The following is a 26177-nucleotide window of genomic DNA, read 5'->3' as shown; positions in this document are numbered from 1 at the left end:
CTGTGCTGAGGCAGTGAAGAGCCTGGTTCTCCAGATAGGCAACCTGGGTCCCTGAGTGCCTGGGTGGAGCAGACAATCCCTGATGCCAGATGTGCTGTAGTACGAGTAGGAAATAAACCTTTCTCCTGTTAAGCATGGGATTTCAGGGTTAATGTGTTACGGCAGCACAGCCTAAGTTATCATGGACTAATACATGTGCTTTATTGTATAACGTGCTACTTTAGTTCAAAGCCCAGAGGGCCCACTCTTCACAATGAACATTATTTTACGCTTGCTCCCAATTGCCCACATCTGCTTACAGATGCCCAAGGAAAGCCAGATTTATTCCTGTGTATTCTGTCACTTGACTCATGTTCCTTTTGCACTGAGAAAAATCTCCTTCTTCACTTCCCTGATTAAGTCCTTCTCACCTTCCAAGTCCAGTTCTAATCCCATCACATCCATGATACCCTCTGTAGTGGGAACTGTGTGAATACTCCCTTCACACTGACAGTCTCCACACTGTAAATTCCACCTCAGTAATACAGATTCCAAGAAACACTTCCCATCCTCCTTTGTCCCTAGGGTACAAAACCTGAGACCCCGGTTCTCCACACTCAGATGAAACAGGTCTGAGGCTTGGATTGTGAAGTAAGCTTCACGAGGAAGCAGTCAGGGCTTGGGGCTTCTAACTTGCTGGGGCAGGAGGGGCACAGGTAACATATCTTACCAGCAGCTTCTACGTGGTTTGGGTGTTATTGTCAGAAAACTCAGTGAAGAGTCTGCTCCAGAGCCCTTCTAATTATTCTGTGGACAATCCAGTATCCCTTTTTAAACCCCTTTGTGTTTAAACTAACTGAGCTGTTTTCTATTGTTTTCAAAGAACCCTGACCTATACATTCCCTGATACCCCAAGTCTACAGAGGTCTCCTATCTTCCTATCTCTTATGATCTGATGTCATTCAATTTAGCACTTTACATATTACAGATTTTGTTTTATAAGCACCTGTCTTCTCTTCCCAACTACAGTTCCATCTCCTTGAGGGCCAGGATCACACCTTAAGACTGCTGGTCCCAAGCAGTGCTTGGCATAGTGCTGGGTCTACTTTATGAATTGATCGGATGACCATATAATTTATCATCCAAACCAGGATACATTGGAGAATGAAAAATGGGCACTATTATTAATTATACCAGGATAACAGGTATAAACCAGGACCGTCCCAGACAAACCGAGACATATGGTCATACTTTGGCACTGGTAATTGATGCCTGAGTAAAAAGTCTGAAAAGTAACATAGTCAAAATGAGAGAACAAAAGAGCCATTCTGGACACCTTAGATGTGGTAAGAATCATCCATAAAACTTTAATCACCAGAGCAATAATGTCACATCAGGTAGCTAGTGCACCCATATAGGACCCTCTCTCTCACCCCAATCCCTCCCCAAAAGGGTCACAACAGAATAGCAGTACTACCAGAAGAACATTCAGACTAAAATCTCCTCAAAGGCCGAGACCTTATTCATTATTTCTATCTCCAATATTTAGTCCAGTGCTTAGATAATACCATGTTCAATAAGTACTAAAACAGGGACTCCCCTGGTGGCACAGTGGTTAAGAATCCGCCTGCCAATGCAGGGGACACAGGTTCGAGCCCTGGTCCGGGAAGATCCCACATGCCGCGGAGCAACTAAGCCCATGTGCCACAACTACTGAGCCTGCGCTCTAGGGCCCTCGAGCCACAACTACTGAAGCCTGCGTGCCTAGAGCCCGTGCTCCCAACAAGAGAAGCCACAGCAATGAGAAGCCCGCGCACTGCAACAAGGAGTAGCCCCGCGCGCCGCAACTAGAGAAAGCCTGTGCACAGCGACCAAGAGCCAACGAAGCCAGAAATAAATTTAAAAAAAAAAAAAGTACTAAAACATGTCCTAAGAAGCCAGGCATTCCCTGCATGTTCAATCTGTGAGTAATTCAGGCTGGGGGGGCCTCATTCTCTTCTCTCGCCCTCAGCCGTTCCTAGCTCCGGGAGTCTGCCCGTGGCCTTGCCTCAAGCTCCTTCTACCCGCTTCTCCGACTGTGGGCAAAGTATGCAGAGGAAGGGAAAGTGCCTGCCCAATCCAACCCTATGATGTCTCTTTGTGAGCGTGCACAGCCATGTAAAGAACATTTCATGGGACTTCCCTGGCAGTCCAGTAGTTCAGACTTCACCTTCCAGTACAGAGGGTGTGGGTTCGATCTCTGGTCGGGGAGCTAAGATCCCACATGCTTTGTGGCCAAAAAACCAAAAACATAAAACAGAAGCAATACTGTAACAAATTCAATAAAGACTTTAAAAATGGTCCACATCAAAAAAGAAAAAGAAAAAAAAAAAAGACACTTCATGTGTTCTAGCTGCTCTAACCCAGGCCAGAATAATAAAAGGAGGTAATACAGGTAAAAAGCCTCAACACCAAGGCACACACTAGAGGCTCACTAAACAGTAGCTATTATTATTATCATCCAGACACAATTAGTCCCTTGATGCAGGCAATTCCCCTCACTGTGCCCCAGCGACAAGCCTCTGGAGAGGGAAAATGATCGTCAGTGATCACACAGTTAGTGATGCAAGTGAAATGAAAGCTAATTGTTTAGCATCAGCTCGCTCTGATACTTCGAATGTTACTCAAATTGGTGCACGGAAGGTATTGCAAACATACTGAAGACCTTTTGAACTGACATAATCAGACAAGTTCAGCTGTAATGCCCAGTAAAATATAGCTCAGGGGCATAGAATAAAAGCTGTGTATCTAGGGATTCCCTGGTGGCGCAGTGGTTGAGAGTCTGCCTGCCGATGCAGGAGACACGGGTTCGTGCCCCGGTCCGGGAGGATCCCACATGCTGCGGAGCAGCTGGGCCCGTGAGCCATGGCCGCTGAGCCTGCGCGTCCAGAGCCTGTGCTCCGCAACGGGAGAGCCCACAACAGTGAGAGGCCCGCATACGGCAAAAAAAAAAAAAAAAAAAAGCTGTGTATCTAGACTGTGAAACCCAAATACATCCTAATGGATCTGCAAATGGAACTAATTAGAAGCCATATGAAAGGAAGAAATGGACTAAATATTAAATGTGCTACAGTTTTAATTGTGACAACAATTTAACATATGGGCAATGAATAATTCAATATTATATAAAGTTAAAAAGAAAAAAAAAAAACTAGCAAAAATTGCTCGGGATTGGAGCCAGTATCTTGGGGGTGGAAGGAAAAATCCGGAAGGAACACACCCTCATTTACTTCTAACACGGTTAGCTGATCTGTTTGAAATTAGATCCACTTTCAACTGTTTTAACTTAATTGTTAAGCCATTTCTTAACCTCATGAATGCAGTTTTCATGCGCTTTCAAATCTGGCCCTGAACTAATAGACCCTTTCACTTCAGTAGTTTTGGAAATGAATGTTAGATGAAGAGGAAACCATTTTAACAATGCTTTTCTAAGGGTCAAAGCTCTGAAAATATAGTATAGTTTGTACATAAAACTCAGTACACCTGAATATCCTGCTGGCCCTTTGTCTGGTAATGAGGCAAACCATGCCACCCTTTAAAACTTCTGCTTCGTTTCTGAGGGCAGCTGGCTAAGTTGGTGCTGAGCTATCTAACTGCTCAAGTGAATCCATTATTAGGATCAAAGTCCCAACAGATGAGAAACAGGTGGCAGCCAGGCACCCTGGAGAAGTCTTCCCTTCCCTTGTGAGAAACAGGGTAGGTCCAAGTCTCCATTCTAGAATATTCTCCTTTAAAAGGGGGCATAAGGAATAAGAGGAAGAAATGCCTGTCAGTAAGAACAGCCAGTGCTATAAGATTGTTACTGAGCCTCTTTCTGTGAATTTGTCATTCTCACTGTGTGGAAGAACCCCTAAATGAATCTGGTTTCATTTGCCATTTTGTAGGAAACCAATGGGTGACGAGCACAACACTTGAAATGATAGAAGATTATGCAATTTTTACCTTCATTGCTTAAAGTAAAATGATGCCCTCGCATGTATCACAAATTAATAATAATTATTATTAATTATCAGTAGCCAACATTTACTGTAACAGTAGCTGACATTTCTTGATTGCTAAGCCATTTCCATGTAAATCCTACGAAGTGGGTACTATTATGTCCCCCATTTCCAGAGGCAAGAATTGAGGTAGAGAGAGGTTGAGTAACTTGCCCAAGGTCTAATTCTTGTGGTGAAACAAGGATTCAAACGCAGGTGATCAGAACCCAGAATCCATGTTCTTATTTGCTATACTGTGTTGTATAGTGACGACCAATGGAAGCAAAGTACCACTTAGAAAGTTAAAGTAAAAATATTAAAATAGAAGCCAGTAAATCACTGATTTTTAAAGGCATACTTACTGAATCCCTTTATCAAATATTAACATATGTACTATGCACTGGGCACACTGTCCATATTATCTAATTTAATCTTCTGCGAATTAGTTATGCCCGTTTTACAGATGAAGAGACCGACTGAAGAAAGTGTGCTGTACAACATCACAGGAATTGTACTTGTAATCTGAACCCACACCTGACAGGTTCCAAATCTCGAGCTCTTTTCACAAAGCCACCCTACCTCTTCTTTTTTTAAAGCAATTCTCTATGACTAGGAATAAAACTAATAAGAGGAAAACTTTGGAATAAAACTGACTACTTTTAAGTTTAGAATTAGGAGAGAATTTTCTTCTTCTCTCTCTTCTGTCAGGCACAAAATAGCTCTGACTTCTTAAGCATCGATCCTAGAAATGGGAGGATTCACGTGATTTGTTATAACATGGGCCATAAAAGGAGAAAGAACATCAGCAGTAAATCTGGTTAGTCTTTATCAAGCAGCAGTAGTGCTCACATTCCCATGTATTCCTAAGGCAAACTCACAATTCGAACCACTTTTAACAGAACACAGAGAAGATGATTAATACTGTCCATTTTCTCAGCATTTTTTTCTCTCCTTTTTTGTACCTAGTGTAAGCTTCTCTGTTATATAAAAGGAAACTGCTGTCCAGAAGTTGTCAAATAAGACTCCTGCAACTCAAAAAGGGAAGGTAGTATAGGCCTGGGATTAAAAACCCAGGCTTGATCCCACACCCATCAGGATGGCTACTACCAAAAAACCAGAAAATAATCAGGGCTGGTAAGGATATGAAAGAAACTGGAACCCGTGTGCACTGCTGGGGGGAATGTAAAATGGTATAGCCACTGTGGAAAACTGTATGGTAGTTCCTAAAAAAGTTAAAATTACCATATGATCCAGCAGTTCCACTTTTGGGTATATACTCAAAAGAATTAAAAGCAAAATCTCAAAAGAGATATCTGTCCAACCACATTCACAGGAGCATGAGTCACAACAGCCACAAGGTGGAAACAACCCAAGTGTCCACTGATAGATGAACGGATAAACAAAATGTTGTATAAATACACAATGGAATATTATTCAGCTTTCAAAAGGAAGGAAATTCTGACACATGCAGCAACAGGAATGAACCTTGAGGACATTACGTTAAGTGAAAGAAACGAGGCACAAAAAGACAAATACTGCTATGATTCCTCGTATGTGAGCTCAGAGACAGAAGGGTGGTTGCCAGGGGCAGGGCTGAATGAGGAGTTGTTCAGTGGGTACAGGCTTTCAGTTTTATAAGATGAAACAAATGGGTTCTGCAGATAGGCTGAACAACTTGTGAATGGACTGAACACTACTGAACTGTGCGTTTAAAAGTGGTTAAGGGCTTCCCTGGTGGCGCAGTGGTTGAGAGTCCGCCTGCCGATGCAGGGGACACGGGTTTGTGCCCCGGTCTGGGAAGATCCCACATGCCGTGGAGCGGCTGGGCCCGTGAGCCATGGCCACTGAGCCTGCGCGTCCGGAGCCTGTGCTCCGTAACAGGAGAGGCCACAACAGTGAGAGGCCTGCGTACTGCAAAAAAAAAAGTGGTTAAGATGGTAAATTTTATGTTATATATGTATTTTACCACAATTCAAATATAAGAACACAGGCTTGGAAATTGGTAAGACTGGGAAATAAATCCTGGCTTGCCTCTCCCACCTTCTAATTTTGTGACTTTGGATAAGTTGTTATTATTTATTGAGTTACTGATGCTCAGATTCCTCATCTCTGAAATAGGGATAAGAATAGTACCTGCCTCACAGCGTTATGGGGATACTGTGAGTGAACGTGTGTAAGATACAGTATTTAGCCCATAATAAACACTCCATAAATACTGGCTTTGCATCATAGCAGTAGGTGTGGAGTATTTAGTCAACGGCAATGCAGAGTAGGTACAAGAGAGGGGAAAAATCCCTTGCAATCTCTCCAGAGGCCACATGGGGTGGCATTTGTTCTCTTAGGGGATTTAACATGGCCCAGGGTTTGGCTCACAGCCTTGAAAGCTCAGAAACTGAACCGCTCAGCATCTACAGAAGGGAAAACGTGGATGGGACTCAGGAGACCAGTGTATAAAACTGGAATGCCAATTTATGACCAGCACATTTACAGAGGTCTGAACAAATCTATTTTCTTCCTGCAGGAAGGCAGATTTGCATAGGAAAGGCAAACAATATTCAGAGGGTGGCCTGGTAATCATGAACTCAACGGAGGAAAGTAAATGAATCACGTGTATAATGGTACCAGGCTAAGGTAACCAGATGCATTCATTTCTAAACAGGGACAGTTTTCTGACGTGTTGAAGTCCACCAGCCAAAGCAGCCCCTCTTCTGGGACACGGGTGCTTTCTGCCAGTGTTGGTTCTGGACCTTCCTTATTTTACCTGCATGTCTGACCACTTCTATCCTCTGGCCTATTGTTTCTCTGGCCACTTTAATGCCTTCCATCAGGCTGCGGTCCACTCCTGTAGGTCTAGGAGCCAGTGCTCTCTATAAGGTAATTCTGCCTGTCTTTTCTTTGACCAGAAGGGTATTGGGTTTCATACAGGGTAATATTATTCAACTCAGGTGCTAGAGCAATAGAGACGTTCAGGTATTTTGTTTAACAGCCTAGGAAAAATCATTAGAAACATTCACTGAATTTCTATACACAGTTAGGCAGTAACCATCAAGATATATTGCTAAGTGAAAATAGCAAAAGTATCCACCATTTATCTAAGAGGAAGGTAATAAAAAGTATGTAATATATATAAATGTTTACATTGTTAAGACAAACCACTGGAAGAATAAACTGAAAACTAAAACAAACAAAAACAGTTCCTTAAATAGGTAAGAAAGGAAACGGTGGAAGCGACAGGAGTAGTAGAAGGTGGACTTCTCAGAACACACTTCTGTAGGTTTGATTTTGCAAAGTATTTTACATAATTATGAAACAAAATTAAGTTTTAAAAATTCAAAGAAATGGAAAATGAATACTCCTACTTACGTATTGATTTGTTGGTATAACTATATGAAGAAGAATTATTTCACGTGCCTTTAGAACTGTTTTTTGCCTGTACATCCCTAGTGGGATGCACTCTATGAACAAAACCAGTGGAAAAACCACCACCACCACCTAAACTGCTTTCAGTAATCATATTGTGGTGATAGTGTTGGTATAGTTATTATTAGGCAGTTACGTGAATATTATAGGATAAAGCAAATGAATAATTACGCTGTGTTACTGTGAACTGGGCTGGAAGAAAGAAGTTACAGGTGCAGGACAGAAAATTTCAGAATTTGACCTGGATGGGAGCATTAGTATGAATTGAAAAAAAGGGGGGGTGGTGGATTTTGTAGCTCCACCTGCTGAAAGGTATAAAAATAATGACCAATTAAATAGCCCACACTGTAGGCTCTAAATATCATTTGTTTAACTAAAAGAAACCAAGGCTCCTTAGAGACATGGCTGATTCCAGGTCTGGAGCAAAGAATGAGCCTAGAACATCTTGTCACATCAAAAAGCAAAGAAACTATCAAAGACTTCAGGAGCTGTGTCAAAGGATTGAGAAGGTAATTTGAAGAGCTTCCACTCTCTAAAAATGCAGCTACTTGAGCACCAATTAAATATAATAACTGCAACGGATAAAACCATATCAAACATGCAAAATCCATGAGTTTATAATAATACTAAAAAAACCCTCATTGGCTACTTTTGGAGGATGTTACAGAATCAACTCAAAGTTTTAAAACTGGTAAACAGAGAGAAAGACATCAAGCCTTTATCTCACCTTTCCTGTCAGAAATGTACCTCAGGGTAAACAAAAATGAGTAAGGCAAAGTTTCTCTTCATGGAAGTGCTTTTAGCTAATAAATGAGGAAGGGAAGACAGAATTAGAATGCCACCATTTTGAAACCCCTAATGACTCAATGAATCTAGGCAATGCTCATCAACCACTGACACATAAAGAGAGACAACCAGACATTCTATGCCTCATAATGGAAATACACAGCATCACACAAAGTAATCTTGTCAAAAACTCAAACCTGAATCTGATTAAGCCTCTAAATCTAACTACCAATTTATAAAACAAGTGGGGAACAGAGAAGCCTGTATCAGAGGATACAATTAGCAAATTCCAAACTGTGGGAAATGCTGCAGGACAAACAACCTGGTTTCTTCTACAAATAAACTGCAATACAGGGCTTCCCTGGTGGCGCAGTGGTTGGGAGTCCACCTGCCAATGCAGGGGACACAGGTTCGTGCCCCGGTCCAGGAAGATCCCACATGCAGCGGAGCGGCTGGGCCCGTGAGCCATGGCCGCTGAGCCTGCGCATCTGGAGCCTGTGCTCCACAACGGAGAGGCCACAACAGTGAGAGGTCCGCGTACCGCAAAAAAAAAAAAAAACAACCAAAGAACTGCAATACAAAAAGACAAAAAAAGAGAGAGAAAAGGGAACACCTATAGATTAAAAGTGACTTACAAGACATACTAACTAATTGCAATGAGTGGACCTGATTTGCCTTCTGATTCAGACAAACTGCTTAAAAAACTGCAAAATTTGAACACTGTGTTGACATTAACTGGATAAAGAATTGATGCTAATTATTTTAGATTTGATACTGTATTTAAAAGGAGTCTTCATCTTTCAGAGATATTTTCTGATATATACCTCGATGAAATAAAATGGTAAATGGGATTTTCTTCAAGAGAATCAGAGGGGGATGGGGGTGAATAAGAGCAGAGATGACATGATAATTATACTAGTCTCTCTACTTTCGTATATGCTTGAAATTTTCTGTAATAGAAATTTTCCAGAATAGAGTTAAAGCAAAACCGCTTTTTGATCCTACTCTTTTGATGATGGCTCTCAGATGGTTTTTCATATTATCAAATAGTCATGGATTTTGGTACTGGTGACACCAGGTCCTGTTTACCCAAAGATTTTCTTCAGATGGAATGCCTGAACAGCACAGTAATTTCCCAAGAAACATGAAATGTATAAAAAGATCATCACATTAAATTGGATATGTTAACACAGATTTAGGTTCCACGAGAGAACATGGTAAAAATATCATGCTCTTAACATCGTAAAACTGTTTCTCCCCCAAGTTCCTACTCTTTTGGCCCTTTTCACTAAACATACTGTTTTCACAAATATCAAATGCTCCTTCCCACTTGAGAATCATTTTCCTGGAAGAGGGGCTCTCAAACCTCAGCCTGCATCAGTATTACCTGGACAACTCATTAAAAAACAGATTACTGGGTCCCTTTCCCAGAATTTCTGGCTCAGGTCTGGGTTGGGGCCCAAGAATTTGCATTTTAACAAGTTCCCATTTATTGCTGATGCTGCAAGTCTGGGGACCACACTTGAGAATCACTGTCCTGGAACGTCTATGACAACTTATGTGTCCCCTGCTTCCTCCCATCTCTTCTTCCTCCTAAGAACAAAGTTGCCTGACAGTTTCCACAGAAAAGGGCATGATCTATCCTTTCTTTGATTTATATTTATCCCTTTAAACTCTACAATGCCTTCCATTGGATAATTATTACATAACCTTTTTCTGAAATTAATTACCCTTAAATGATATTTATTTTAAAATGTTCCGTATTAGGTTATTAGAGGTGGCATTTTGGCTCCCACCTTCCCTAAAAATAATCAGACTAATTTTGTCTCTCTATGCTACTCTCCCCTTCCTCTCTTCCTCCATTCCTCTAACTGAACTGAAAAGAGGAATAGTTAATAACCATAAAAAGATATTACTATATGCTTTTTTTAAATTAGAATCTAATTTCTGAGAGGACAGTAACCTTTTGACTTTACTATAGCTTTCCTTTCCCACCATGTTATGGGCATTTGTGTAATATTATTACTTGAAAATAACAAGGCCTGATTTCTATTAATATTTACAGAACAGAATTAGAATTCAAAGTCCTGCCACAGGGTATGCATTCAATCCATTTTTGTCAAATGAAATATTTCAATCACAGAGTCTTAGAGACAACCGAGGTCCAGGAAACCTAAGTGATATACAAAAGGTCAAAGAGTCTGTTACTGCAAATGCCAGAATCCTATAATCCAGATCTCATAACTCCTACCCAGCCTGTGTTTCTCCCCCTAGTCTGTTGTACCTCTCATCAGTTTTATCAAAAGAGGTCAACAGTGCCTAAAGTGAGACAAAGTAAGTCCAAAGTAGCATAGGGATAAATACTTAAAGAATAATCTTAAAATTCTCAATTAAGGAAATACATTTACTATGGAAAATAATTTTTTTTTACACAATATTTTGCTTTAGATGCTTTGGCCTTTCTAGGTTTCTTTACAAAGTGTGTATGAGGAGGTTATTACTCTAGAAAAACTCAGAAAAAGCCTAGAAAATTTAAGAAGATGGAAATTCTGACGGGATTGGTGTCTCTGGCACTGAATAAATTACCCTAATAGATCACCCCCACTCCAATGCAATGTGCACTGCATGATCACAAGACCGAAGCTGATAGTACCACGGTCATCTGCAGAGTCTGCTTTTTCTAGAGAAGCTAGATTTGGGGGAAAGGGAAAATAACCACTTAGTAACTATTTACTATGTCCCCAAAATAGTTTTAGGTGGTTTACATACACTATTGAATACATTCCTTTCAACAACCCTATGAAACAGACATTATTGTCACATTTAACAGACTAAACTAAAGCTCAGAGGAGTCACAGGCCGAGGGTAAACTGGCAAGTCCAGATGCAAACTCAGGTGTAACTGCTTCCAGGGCCACACTTCATCCACAGAGTGAGGCTCATTATTTTCACCAGAGTTCCGGCACCTTTATCAGTACTCAAAGACTCAAAATGCCTGAGACAGGATTATAACCTCTATCATCTACTTCTAAATCCTATAAAAAAGGAAGCTGTTCTTCTGCTGCTTAACTTATTTTGGCTCATATCATTAGCAAAAACATTTGTAACACCAGGACACATTCATTAAGGAAGGATTTTTGACCCCGAGTTTGGCATATCTTTAAAAGCGGACAAATAATGAAGCGTAAAGCTATGTTCATTAATTTACGTGGTCTCAAATGGTGATAAAGGACTTGCCTGACGCTTCCCTTAATGTAAATGCCCAAATCAATATTCCTAACCCTTTGGCCTCATGCATGCAATCAAACTATAATTCCTAGAGGCCCAGAAGGGCCAGCAGTCAAATGACCTTTATCCTCGTCTCACCGAGGGCTTTTGGGTCACGCTGGCTCAGAGGAGGGCTGTTGAGAGAACTGGTGACACCATTTCCCAGGCTGGAGGGAGGCAGAGGAGAATGGAAAACGCTGCCCATGGGATTTGAATGGGGCTCTGCCCCTTTAGAAAGCAACACTACACTTAAGGAACCAGTGAAAGGTACTGCTTTTCCTTATTTGTGTATTATTAATGTGATGTTTTAAAATACCGCCCTTTTCTGGATGAACCTAGAGTCTGTCATACAGAGTCAGAAAGAGAAAAACAAATACCGTATGCTAACACATATATATGGACTCTAAAAAAAAATGGTTCTGATGAACCTCGGGGCAGGACAGGAATAAAGATGCAGACGTAGAGAATGGACTTGAGGACATGGGGAGGGGGAAGGGTAAGCTGCGACGAAGTGAGAGAGTGGCATGGACATATATACACTACCAAACGTAAAATAGATAGCTAGTGGGAAGCGGCTGCATAGCACAGGGAGATCAGCTTGGTGCTTTGTGACCACCTAGAGGGGTGGGATAGGGAGGGTGGGAGAGAGACGCAAGAGGGAGGGGATATGGGGATATATGTATACATATAGCTGATTCACTTTGTTATACAGCAGCAACTAACACACCAATGTAAAGCAATTATACTCCAATAAAGATGTTAAAAAAAATACCACCCTTTTCAATAGGCTTACATGAAGGAATTAAAGCAGGCAGGGTCTTGAAATAATAATTTGCCCACCACTGCCATTTGTCATAAAATCCTTGTCACTGTGGCGATTTAAAATCAACCTTGTAAAACACACCGTGAGGAAAAACAGAAAAAAAATTTTTAAAAGCCACTTCCTTAAAAAATTTCTGAAGTAGTAGTTAACATGTCAAAAGCCACATCTCTAGCAATATAATTTAAATGCTGGATTACACTGTTCCTTCCTGGCCATCCATCCAAAGCCCCACGTATGATGTATGGTTTTTTTCTAAACAACAGCAAACATTAACGGTTATGCTTATCAAGTATGAGAGTTCACTCCTGGCCGCGCAGGGTGACACACTTGGCAGGGTTTTGACAAAGGCTGGCCTACGTCATTCCGTAATCAGTCAGATGGCTATACACACGGATTCTTCACGTGTCCTCGTCAAGCTCATGAGAGGTGTCACTCACGTTTGGATTCCGGAGTCCACCACCACAATAAGCGAGAATACAGATAATATGAACGTCTTTGTCATGATTCCTAAAGCTTAATTAACATGCCCTTGACATTTCTTTTGAGGGAAAAGATAATACATATATTAAAACAATTTTGGAATTATATAGCCAGATAAATATCACTCATTGCTCTGAATGTTAAGTCATCGCTATATACTTTTTTGGGGAGCACTTCACAATTGTGTTGAAGAAAGGACATCAAATGATGCTTAGAAATGTGATACACATTTTCATTTCACACTCCATCAGCTTTTACAGCTGTAGCTCAATGAAATGTAAGAGAGAGCTTGGCAAACAGCCATATTTACCAAGGTATAAAATAGGGGTCAGGTTACTTTTTTATAGAAAGAAAAAAATGTTTAATTTTCACTCCACATTACTCAAGCAGATATTCAGCTAACACCCTAGAGAAAGGCACCATAACCACATATACTGACATGGTTTAATGCCTGTTTAACTGTATGTGGGTTTTTACTATATTACAAACAGCTTTGCAAAGCACAAAAATTATCCTTTCCTTACCCCCTTCCACTGAGGATCTACTGACACAGAAACACACTGGATCAGATCATCTTCCGTGTTAAATCTTTCACCTGAAAATAATGGCTTTTGCCCTCTGTTTCTAGCCTAGAAGCAGAAAGAGCTTATTCCCTTCACAGGCAGAGAAGCAAAGCTATAGGCATCAGCAGAAATGCATCTTTCTAATTCAGATTTCAATCTGTCAGAAAGAATTAAAGCCTCATGCATACATAAAAAGGGAACTATAAATGATAACAGAAACATGGTGGGAAATCACTGTGCCTCCAGAGCTGCTGTTTTACTAGCAGGGTAGAGAGGAAAAGCATCTTCTACTCACCTCTGTTAAACCTGAGATTTCTCCTTTTGCTAATGGTTTGCTGATGGACGGCGTGTATACTTTGGCATCTGAAACTGGCTGCCCTTTCATAAAATGTTTTCCTGATTCATAAACGTTCACTTCGACCATTTTCCCCATGAATGTGGGGTTCTTTGGCACTAAAACCTTAAAAAAATTAGAGAAGGCTTAATTTTTAAAAACAAAATTTTATCTTAGAACAGTTTTAGACTTACAGAATTAGTAAGATAGCACAGAGAGCTGGTAACCCCAGACGCAGTGTCCCTCTTATCAACGTCTTACGTTGGTCTGATACCTGTGTCACAATTAATGAGCCAATATTGGTGTATTACTATTAGCTGAAGTCCATACTTTATTCAGAGTCCCTCACTTGTCCCTTAATGTCCTTTTTCTCTTTGGGGATCCCATCCTAAGTGGGCTCTGTCTTCCAGATGCTCAAGGACCTGGGGGTCTAGCGGGAAGGGAAGGCATTTCTGGGAGGGGTAAGGGGCTATAGACAGCGCTCTCTCCTTGTGGGATGCCTGTGGTCCTAGGGCACGTGGAAGGCAGGCCTGGAACCGCCCGAGGCATCATCAGCCAGTCACTCTTGGACAGGCCTTTGATATCCTACTCTTGGCTGTCCCAGGCAATGAAGAAAGCTGGGACAACACCGATGAAAGCTTTATACTTTTAATACCTTCCAAGTTCGCTGTCAGACTCAGGATTTGAGCAGCCACTTCAAATAAAGGCCCGCATGTTTGGGTGCATACGTGTGTGTGCAAGTGCACATGTGTGTGTGTGTGTTTTGGGGGAAGAGGAAGAAAATTTCAAAGCCGCCTTTTCGATACTCCAAACCTTGGTGTTTGGAGCTAAATGATGGCTGCCGTTCATTGCTTTCGCTCTGTTATGAAAAGCATGTATTTGTTAGTTCTACCTCCACGTAGAACCAGCTCCCCTGAAGGGTACTTTGGCTGGCTCACAGGAAACTGTCAGATGGCCCCTTTCCACCAGAGATTACTGACGGAGGTACTTGTTTACCTCGAGCAAATGTTTCCCCTCCTCTTGGACTTACAGGTAGTGTGTATGTATTATGTCTCCCTCACGCTTCTATTTCAGTACTGGAGCTACTTGCCAATCTTTTCAAGTCATAATCCAAAATAAATAGACTAATTCTAATCCGGCAATACTTTGATATCTAGATACAATCTTCTGGAAGTCATCTTTTTTTAGAAAAATAATTCCTATGAAATCTTTGATATGCTTGGTTTTAGAGACCAAAAAAAAAAAAAAAAAAAAAAAGAAAAAGAAAAAGAAAGAAAGAAAAATCAGATGAGAGCCAGAAGTTCCACAGCCAATTTCTCCGAGAGGCAAAAATGGATGTTGGTCTTTCTGAGTTTGATTTTTTATGACCACTGAGTACACTGCTTCATCAAAGTATAGGAAGAAAGGTCACCTGGGTGGTGGATTACTCATGGCAAGCAAATGGACTAAAAAAGCTTTAGTATCAGGATATGAAAGCCCTTTTAAATCAGTTTTTATAAAACAAGAAAATCTCTAGAGCAAACTATCCCTGGGAGATCTGGTACTATTCTCGAGGAAAATAACTCTCCTTGATCTGCTGTCTTGATCTGAATGAAGGGCTCAGTGTTTTTTTCCCTCCGGTTTTAATAATTGGAAAAAGCTCGACTGCTTTAAATTGGAGGAAACAGCTAATGAGGCATGCCATTGCCTTTAAAATGAAGGGGAAAAAAGTTCCCTGCTGGGGCGAAAACCCAGATGGCAAGAGAAAGGAGAGGAAAGAGGCAACAAAATACAATCAGGCTCCTCCTGAGGGCTGAGCAGAAGTTTGGCCTGAATAGGAAAATGGCTCTCTGGGGTCAATTACTGAGGTGGAAAATGGGGAAGAGACGGACTCAGCTCAGACGTGGAGGGTTCGGAATCCAGCCTCAGCTGTAGTCTCTACTGGGGACCGAACAGGGCACATTCAGTCTGGGCCATGAAAAGCTCCCCCACTTTCCCTGAGGACCGAGTGCCCAGTCTGAGATGATTCCACATGGAACATCCATGCTGGAGGCCCCTCCGGCTCTGGCTTCCCTGCTGTCTAACATGGGCAGTCGGCTTCCCTTGCCCATCCCTTACGTGATTGCCCAGGCTGGCCTGAAGAGCCTTCCCAAGCCATGACCCACAGAGAAACATTTCACTTGTCATTTGATGAGGGTAGGAAAAAAAAAAAGAAAAGTAGGAAAACTCACTTGATATTAAGAAAAGCAGATACGATCCAGGGATGACCCATGAAATCCCTAGGCTCTTATGAGAATCTCTAACCTGGAGGGGCATATTACACCTCCTCCTTGGCCCTTCCCAGGGTCCATGGCTCCTGAAGGAGGCACTGTTTTCTTCAATCGCTTTTGAATTGCTTTACCACCTGGGGTAGTGGAATCCCAAATGCTAAAATAGAAGTCTGGCTGCTGGTGGGGCAAAGCACGCTACTTTAACGGGCAGGGAGTGGAGAGCCCTTCAGGTTGGCCTCGAAGAAAACTCTCAAAGTGAAGCTGGTTTGATCCTTACGCTGGTCTCCAGAGTTGTTCACCCAACTTGAGTTGAGTCCAACGAACAGACTATTTTCCCTTTGCCCCCAGCGTTTTTAATCAATGTGGAAGTTAAAAAAAAAACAAAAAAACAAAAAAAACCCACCTGAAACTAAACAAAACTAAAAAAGCCAACCAACAGACCAACCAATCAAAAGCCTGTGTGAGTGCTGTGACAGGGACAGGAAATCCCTGCCCTTCCAGGCTGATGTCGCCGGTACAGACGTCCTTCCTGTCCTCTGGACAGAACTTTCCCCTCCACGTTGCCAGGCTGTGGGGATTTTGGCAGTGAGAAGTGCCTGTTCCAAACTCAGCAAAGCCAGAGGCTGGTCCTGTCAAAGATGAATGGGGACTAAAACACACTTATGCCTTTGTATAGAATGTTTTGGAGATTAAGCCACAAAGATAAGCCCCATGTTAGCCTGGTTGGCTTGATGCTATAGAATAGCCTTCCTGCGACAAGATTCTACACCTCTCCCCCGCTTTAAGTCTCTTTCGCTTACATTGATTTACTTTTAGAAGTCTTTCTCATTTTGGAGAAACCCTAAGAACATGGGAGTATCTCTTACCTGCTCATAGAATCGATTGTGTGCAACATAAAACTGGGAATCAAAAGATTCTTCTGTGACTAATACTTTTTGTCTCTCACCAATCTGTGGAGAGAAGGGGAGAAAACCAGGAGAGATCAGGGCAAACACCTGAGCATCCAAATTAAATGCCAACTCAAATAGTTATGGACCAGTAAGTCGTGGCTTCTTGAATTTAAAGTAGACTCCAGATTGCTAGCTACTTAACAGCCAACACAAGAATCACTGATTCAAATTTTCAGAAAGACATTATTATCTATGTAGTAATATAAAATTAGTGTAGAACGAAATCTTATTTTCTTACAGATCTATGAAACAAAACTTGATCTTATTTCCTTCTTCAACATAAGTTAGATAATTAAAGGCTTCTAAGACATACAAAATCTTCTAAATATCACTTTGTTTTTCTTGAAACAAAGTTGCAAAACAAGCCAGAACAAGCTGCTTCTAATCCAAATTCATGAAAATATTTTGGCAATATGAAAGTGGTAATAAACATTAATTTGAGTTATGAGGGATGTAACACTAAAGAAAATGCCTTAAAAACTAGTCATTAAGTCCCTGTACCTAAACATTTCACACGTTACATGCAATTCTGAAATTACTGATTAATTCAGTTATTTACTTGTTATATACATTTTCTCTGGCATGGGCAACTGTCTCTTTTTTGTTGCAGGAATGACCCCATATTCATTTTATTTTTTTAAGAGAAAGACAGCAAAAATAGGGGACTGTTAATGCTCTACAGGATCTATATTTACGATCTAAGCATGCATTTTTAATAACCAAGAAGTTAAATCAGCCAAAACGTTGGTTAAAGCAATGTGACCATTTTAAAAGAGTCTACTATTTCCAACTTTATTCAACTGTGAAATGCAACATTTAAAGTATCATTACTTTTTTTTTTTTTTTTTTTTTACAACATTGTCAAAATGTCTGATTTAGCAAACCAGCTGTATTGGATGATTGTGCCTGGAATCACTTTTGCCATTGCTACTAGATAAATACAACCCTCTATGTTAAAGCACATTGGCAAGATTTTTTAAACGAAATCCCTGTTCTCATATGTAGGGACTTGTCACCATGTTCAGGCAGTTACCACTTGGGAAACATAAACACAGCTGCACTAAATAGACCACCTAACAAAAAGAGAAAAACAAAAAAAAAACACCAAACTCTTCCGTGCATGATACAATGACAATACCTAAATACACCATAATTTGCTCTTTTTCACTCTCTCAATCAAATGTAGCCCCCTTAGCTGAAGGTTGTAAGGTCTCTAGGATACTTATCAAACACTTAACATAGTTCACTCCTTGAAAACCAGTGAAAAGTTCCCACATTATTGTCTCTTTTAAAGATCAAGGAGAAACAAAAGAACTACTCCCAGCTTCTACTTTGAGCTTTAATGGCCCCGTTTATTAAAAAAGACGGATGAATATTGGGTTTCACTGAAGTATATGCTTCTGGAAGGAAACTTAGAATGTTTGCACACATTTCACAGTGCGAGTTGCTTATAACTTAAGATAAGTATCTGTCAATGGTTCCTAAGGAAATCTGCAATTACACTTCATCTAACATTAAGTTTTCAGGAAATTAACAACAATACGAGAGAGGAGAGCCACTGAAAACGTACGCCGCTTTTTCCCTCTTGTTGGAATTCATGTGGACAGTTGTAGTAATCATTTTTGGGCTATTCCATTTTATCTGGAGAGAATAACGATGACAGTAATATATACATATTGAGTTAGAAAGACTTGCTATGTTTAGACAGTAGAGGGCAGGGCTTTCGATCAACCATCAGAGAACTATTTGTATGTGAGTATTTAACTATTATTTGCCAAAGGGATTCAGGAAAATTGCTATGGGCAGTAATTTATAGTGGCAAACACCTCTCCAATCACCCTTTTGGTCCCCTCAACTATGGATTTTGTCTCATTGCTGAGGCTCTTAAAGTTCCCCAGAGGCTACTGAGCAAAAATGAGCATAAGCAAGATAGGACTTTGATGAAAAACTGATGCAGTTTATCCCCAATCCCTAAAAAAATCCAACAAAAACAAATAATAAATGCTCTACGCAGTACTCTTTTTTAAGAATGAAGTTGCAATGAAGTGAATTATCAAATATGACCTTTAAGAGAATCAACTGTTTCAAATAACCTTAAAAACAACAAGGGGGCCTTCCCTGGTGGAGCAGTGGTTGAGAGTCCACCTGCCGATGCAGGGGACACGGGTTCGTGCCCCGGTCCGGGAAGATCCCACATGCCGCGGAGCGGCTGGGCCCGTGAGCCATGGCCGCTAAGCCTGTGTGTCCAGAGCCTGTGCTCCACAACGGGAGAGGCCACAACAGTGAGAAGGCCCGCGTACCGCAAAAAAAATAAATAAATAAAATTAAAAACAACAAGGAAGTTAAGGAAGCGGGGGTGGGTTTCAGTTGGAACTCTGGAAGAGGCAACTTTGCCTTGGTGACAATAAGGAAACTTATGGGCCAAGCGTATTATTAGCCTCAAATGTTTTTTTAAATGAGCCACCTCCTTACTCTCCAAGTGTTTTCTCCCCAGCCCCACATGATAACCCAGTATGGTTAAAGACCACGTAACAAGATTTAGGATAATCATCCTGATTTACCTAAGAATGCCTCTCCTATCCAGCAAGGAAGTCCTGTTCTCAGAGGAAAAAGCAGGGCTTCAGAAGAAAAAGGGCAACAGTTACCCTTAGGCCACTAGGACTACAACCACCCAGCTTTCTATTATGTTAAGGGCAGAGCTAACCCACTAAAGCAGGGGTCCCCAATCCCTGGGCCACGGACAGGGTCGCAGAGCAGGAGGTGAGCGGTGGGCGAGTGAGTGAAGCTTCATCTGCTGCTCCCTGTCACTCGCATTACAGCCCCCCAATCCGTGAAAAACTATCTTCCACAAAACTGGTCCCTGGTGCCAAAAAGGCTGGGGATCACTGCCCTAGAGGGACCAGTTTGTCTTAGAGAATGACGGGTGTACAGTGTGTCTTCTCTGAGATTCTGCAACATCTACTCTCTGCTGACATTCTGATATTCTGCTGAGAAGGCGGCTTCCTGGGCTACTCACCATCCCTGTCAGAACCTTCCCTAACAGCTGGAACCTCCGGCAGGAATGCAAGGTTACGTCACTGGCTTAAGACAAGCCCTTTGAAGAGGAAGTTAACAACAAGATTGCTTGAGTAATTTAAAAAATGAACCAACTCCTGAGTTTATAGAATATATATATATTTGTATACATACATACACACACACACATATATATTTTGAGAATGTAGAGGAGGTTGAAAATAATGGTTTCCATAAGCTTTGTGACTGGTAGCACAATATGGCTGTTCAGCAGGGATGATTAAGATGCAAGTGGAATTGTAAACCCAAAGAACGGTCGGTCGGTCTGGAGGGTGATTTTAAGATAACTGGAACTTTCAAGGACAGGGAGAAAGGGGGAAGTTATTTGGAGGGAGAGGGAATGGTCAGAAGCAGGAATGCACAGCTCTAGCAGAGCCCAGGGGAGAGGAGTAGGAAGAAGGTTTATTCAACACCATCAAATGCCACATATTCGAACTGGACAGTAGGGTGAGAGGACATGGGTCTGGGTAGATTATTTTTAAGGTAAAAGAGATTTGGCTACATCTGGGGACTTTGCTTTCCTCAGAGAAAAAAATGAGAGTTTGGAAGAAGTGACGTGGAGCTGGGGAGAGGTGAGCAGGGCTGAAGAGGAAGTAGATTCTGATTTTTAGAGGACCTTTCAGTTCCAAAATTCTCAGTCGTCATTCATGGTAGATTTGGTCTGCTCACAAGGTTTCAGATAAAGGAAATAGGTACTCTAAATCCAGGCTGTCTCTTTTTTCACAGTAAAAGTATGCTTAGAGCCCTCTGCAAATTACAGGTACTTTCTTGCTGCACTTAAAGTAACAATGTGATCTTAATACCCACCAAAGAAACATTTACAAAGTTTTTCATAAAGCTATTCAGTGACCTGAACCCGAAGAATCCTGTCAAAATCTTCCCAACAAAGCCCTTTTTAAAATAACCTCTTTTCCTTCTGATTTTCTTTACAGGTATATAATTTATAGCTGATTAAATAAAATGCTTCTTTGATTTCTAGAGCATTTTAGAGTTTAAGAACTAGGGCTGGGGGACTTCCCTGGTGGCGCAGTGGTTAAGAATCCGCCTGCCAATGCAGGGGACACGGGTTCAATCCCTGATCCAGGAAGATCCCATATGCCGCGGAGCAACTAAGCCCGTGCACTGCAACTACTGAGCCCGCGTGCCTAGAGCTCATGCTCCGCAGCAAGAGAAGCCACCGCAATGAGGAGCTCGCACACCACAACGAAAGTAGCCCCTGCTCGCCACAACTAGAGAAAGCTGTGAGCAGCAACGAAGACCCAACGCAGCCAAAAATAAATAAATAAATTTATTAAAAAAAAAAAAAAGAACTAGGGCTGGGAATACAACCCCCTGCACTTTTATGGGACACTCAGTTTCCATTTACAAAGTTTGACTTTCAGGACATTTGTCAGGACTTTTCAAAGTGGCTGTCAGTCCTGGCACCTACTGTAACAACCTAGATGTACTTTGTAATTTATTCATCAGATGTCAGTGAAGACAGTGGCTTTTCCAAGGACGTGCAGAACTTCACTTAGTACATTTGAACCTGACTTCATAAACACATTTTATGAAAAATGAACTATAGAAATAGTCTTGTAAAAACCTTCCCTCCATTTCACAGATTGGGGCACTGAAGGAAGAGAAGGTACAGAAAAAGTCCACAGGTTCCTGCATTACCACTGATCTCACAGAGGTGATGGGAACTACGGCCCCCACTATGAAAGGAGTGTAGTAGAACTTTCTAGGCTTTGTTGAAAAGATATGAGAAAAGCTCTTATGCTTTTTTTTTTTTTTTAAACCACAAAGGGAGAAAAGAAAGACCCTATCCCCCTAAATAGACAAAGAAGGTAAGAACATGAAAGGGGCTTAGCAATCTCTGATTTCACAGAGAGGAAACTGAGGTCCTGCAAGATGCGGTGATTTGCTCAGTGGCAGAAAGAAGTCTTGGAAGCGTTCCTGCTACTTGATGTCTCCTATTTAATTGCTAGTTGCAGAAAACGTACATCATGGCTCTGATTCTGCAGTGCATGGCTTTTGCTTGAGCAGAGAAACATCTGTGACAAACAAAAAGCAATGTTTTTTTAAAATTCAATTTGGGGGTAGATTTTACAGTACATTTTACATAATCAGCTGGCTGTGTTATTTGTGTCACATCTATGCTTCAAATTTCCCGAGTGCCTGAAGTGGTGAGAAACATCAGTTCTAACCATATGGCCAGATAACACACAGAAAACACACACTTGCATTAAAAAAGCAGTGGTTTACAACAGGATTTGGTTGCTGAATGAATGTTCATTCAAGCACATTCTATTTCTCCATTTGTCCTAAAACAAACAATATTCTGTATGGCTATTTAAGGATTTAAAGAGAGAAACTAAAAAGAATTGCTTCAAGACAGGCAGAAAATACTGAAATTTAACAAAGACATTAAGAGTACTTGGGCTTTTACCTTTAACCCAGTAAGAAATGTTACTTGTATAAGTATTCCTTGAACTAGAAGAAGCAAAGAGCTTCTTTTAAACCCATATATGGCTTTAAAGTATAAACTTTATGTAAATCTTACTTTTAACTAGTTTTTTTTCCCCCCTTCTTCTCACTTTTGTTTTATTTAAACAGAAAGCCTGAGGTGTGGCTTTAGAAAATAACTGCAATTCACTTTACTCTGAAGGGTTAGGTTAGAGAGATTTTAATTAATTCAATATAACCACTCAGAGTATCCAAAAAACATTCACAAAGGACAGATATATATTAGAAGACCTGTGTAAGAGAAATATTTATTTCTTGAAAACAGTTATAAGAAGGCAGAGGAATTATTTTGCTTCCCCTGAAAAGTTTCTAGCAATTAATTTTTCTGTCCAATTGCCTTAGGTGGAAAAATGCAGATTAAAACACACATATCAAAAGCTCTCATAATTATTTACAGCACATTCCTAATAAACTTAAATTTTATCTATGTTTATCCTATACAATATTCTGACATGCTGCTTCTGCAGCTGAGTTTTTTTTTTTTTTTTTTTTTTTTTTTTTTTGTAGATAATAAAATACAATTTTTCTACCTGACTGGTTTCTGAATGCATGACTCTGGGAAATGTCAAATGTCTTTCTTTACCTCCAGTCAAATTAGTTTTTCTTTTTTTTCCTAAGCTGCCTGGAACATGTTAAACACAAGGCTGTGACCTTAAACTCTGAAATAATATTTCTAGTGTCTGTGCAAAAGCCTGCCCTCACATACACCTTTAGACTAATTACTGCAGTGTAATGTTGCCAGTGAACCACTGTAATTACACTTGGAGAAAAGTATGGTCTTGTTCTTTCCTAGCTAATGAAAATGATAACCTTTCCATTTTGATTCATCATTCACAACAGGCAGAACATGCGAGGCTGGGTCTCCACGGTATACAGTAATTTTCCTGACTGTTTATGCACACTTCTGTTTTCTGGCCCTGCAGAAGCTGGAATTAAAGAAGCAGGCATACTTATGCTAAAAATAGTCAACAGTAATAATAGCAATAACATTAAAATTTAATATCATCCTTACTCCACAACGCCATTCTATAATGAAATAGGGCCATGACACGGGAATGTGTGTCAAAAATGATGACAGCATAGAAAACAAGTAATGAGCCTCTAAGTCCATCGTATTCAAAATGCTTGCCATCTGTTTACTGGTCTACTTATGGATTCCTGAGAGAAGATGTGGGACAGTTCATTGTGAAAGGGGCTGGACTTGTATCCGACTCTTAAACAATGACAGGAAATACATTCTATTAGATTTAAAAAAAAAACACTATCCTCTGTGTGAAGAAACACATATTCTTTAGCTATAATTATTACTAGAATTAAACGTGTTCAAAAGGGAAAGAATGTTCCTTTGAGGTAGAATATCCATACCTCTAAAGTGTTTAATTTATGATTATCTAGTAATTGCCATGAGTATCTTAGTGGCTTTATTATTCCTTCTTCACGTTTCAGAAATAACCTAAACACCAAAGAAAAACTGAAAAACAATTTGGCTTTTTGAAAGTCCTTCCTCCCAAAGCAATGATGAAAGTTACAAAGACCAGACCCAAGGTGGTTCTGTTGAATCAAATCAGACTCTGAAATTTCTTCTAACAATGGCCCTTGTGCTTTTGTCTTCAATTGTTGGCTGGTTTTCTTCTAGCCATGTGCCCACCCCAGTAAGAGAAAGGCAACCCAAGGGAGTCTCTTCTCAGTTGGAGGCAAATGCCATTCTTAATAACAAAGCCATTTTCTTCTGCTGGTTGACAGCCAACAATAACAGTACAGTAACAGTGCTTTACTGATCTGGTAAAAGTCATTCTAGACAGCAAATACTTACATGACAAATGCTGACCTGATCCCTTTGCAGCATTAGAGATCTGTACCTGAGCGCTGACTGACTTCCAATTTGAAAACCAGCCAAGTTTTAATTACCTGCCTGTACATTTTTGGTATTCTAGAACATTCTCTTAACAAACTCAAACAAGTTGCCTTTCCTTATCACAGACTCGGCGCAAGTATGTTACCTCTATTTTTTCCCACACTAGGCCAGCTCTACAATGCCCAGGCAGTATAGGAAACTGCTCAACATTTAAAACTACCAAAAGCCCTAAAACCAGATGTTGCCAGTAATATCTATTCACGAGATCTTGTTAATGGGATGACCAAGTGGGGTCAATATGGGATATGTATGTGGAACCCTTTTTTAAATTAAAATTTCAATTTCAAGATCGAACATTTATCTCCATTTGCTTCTACCTTCCTGATCATTTCCAATTGGTCCCTATCAATCATTACTCAGCAAGTCTGGGCCAATTTTCTTTGATCAGCTTTTCACATAGGCGCAAAGGTGACCATCCTTTTATCTTAGAACTATTGAACAGACTACCTTCTTGGAAAGTGTCTTTAGAATTTTCACTGATGACACAATAAATAATCCAAGTTACAAACTCAGAGAGGCAGCTGAGCTTCAGAGAGAGATTTAGTGTTCATGTAATCTAGTAATGTGCAGTAATTACTTGCCAACTCACCTCACAGTTGCCCAAAGCCCTCATTCCAAAAGCACTGAGCACCAGGCACCTTCAGTTTCCTATACTACCAAATACTTTATCAAAACAATACAAGACTTGAAAGAATTCAAAGAAAGATTCAGACATTTGGAGAGAAAAGGTATGGGTGTGGTATATAGGACACCTAATTTTCTTTGGGGGGGAAAGAAGGCTTCTTTTTTTTTTTTTTTAGATGTTGGGGGTAGGAGTTTATTAATTTAATTTATTCATTTTTGCTGTGTTGCATCTTCATTTCTGTGCGAGGGCTTTCTCTAGTTGTGGCAAGCGGGGGCCACTCTTCATCGCGGTGCGCAGGCCTCTCACTATGGTGGCCTCTTGTTGCAGAGCACAGGCTCCAGACACGCAGGCTCAGCAGTTGTGGCTCACGGGCCCAGCCGCTCCGCGGCATGTGGGATCCTCCCAGATCAAGGCTCGAACCCGTGTCCCCTGCATTAGCAGGCAGACTCTCAACCACTGCGCCACCAGGGAAGCCCAAGGCTTCTTTTTAAATACTAATTTATAGGAGACGATGGACAGGTTCTAGCGTACTCAGGCTCTAAATGTGAATTTTTTGAATTATGAATTCAGAGCTGTGTGGGTGGTGGAATTAAAAGATCATTTAGTTCAAGGGCTTCCCTGATAGCACAGTGGTTAAGAATCCACCTGCCAATACAGGGGACACAGGTTCGTGCCCTGGCCCGGGAAGATCCCACATGCCACGGAGCAACTAAGCCCGTGTGCCACAACTACTGAGCCTGCGCTCTAGAGCCCGTGAGCCACAACTTCTGAGCCCGCGCCTAGAGCCCGAGCTCTGCAACAAGAGAAGCCACCGCAATGAGAAGCCCGTGCACTGCAACTAAGAGTAGCCCCTGCTCGCCGCAACTAGAGAAAGCCATGCGCAGCAACGAAGACCCATAACTTTAAAAATGGATTTTATCCTGACAGTTGCTTTTAGGCATGTGGTAAATTAATGAATTAATCTAAAGCTGCACCATCCAGTACAGTGGTCACCAGCCACAACTGGTTGTGGAGCACCTGAAACATGGCAAATCCAAATTGAGATGTGCTGTGAAACACACACCAGTGTAAAAAACTTACCAGATTTCAAAAACTTAACATAAATAAGAGTATAAACTAGCTCATTACTTTTATATTGATTACACGCATGTTGAAATTGTAAAAATTAATCAACAGAAACCTCAGTGA

General features: G+C 40.9%; 1 protein-coding gene across 5 annotated transcripts in view; it reads right to left on the bottom strand.

Annotated features, from left to right (window-relative positions):
* The window catches only part of CDKAL1 (CDK5 regulatory subunit associated protein 1 like 1), a 657744-nt gene that overhangs the window by 21566 nt on the left and 610001 nt on the right, over positions 1–26177 (bottom strand). For all 5 annotated transcript variants that reach the window (XM_060109792.1, XM_060109791.1, XM_060109795.1 and 2 more), the window contains 2 exons: positions 16783–16866; positions 13629–13793 (listed from right to left, as the gene is read on the bottom strand). In XM_060109792.1, the coding sequence (XP_059965775.1) occupies positions 13629–13793; positions 16783–16866 (249 nt within the window). The remainder of the gene's footprint in view (positions 1–13628; positions 13794–16782; positions 16867–26177) is intronic.

The sequence above is a fragment of the Mesoplodon densirostris genome, chromosome 10 (assembly GCF_025265405.1).
Source record: "Mesoplodon densirostris isolate mMesDen1 chromosome 10, mMesDen1 primary haplotype, whole genome shotgun sequence".
Lineage (NCBI taxonomy): Eukaryota > Metazoa > Chordata > Mammalia > Artiodactyla > Ziphiidae > Mesoplodon > Mesoplodon densirostris.
The sequence above is the reverse complement of the archived record's forward strand: the minus strand, read 5'-3'. Positions and strand labels throughout refer to the sequence as shown.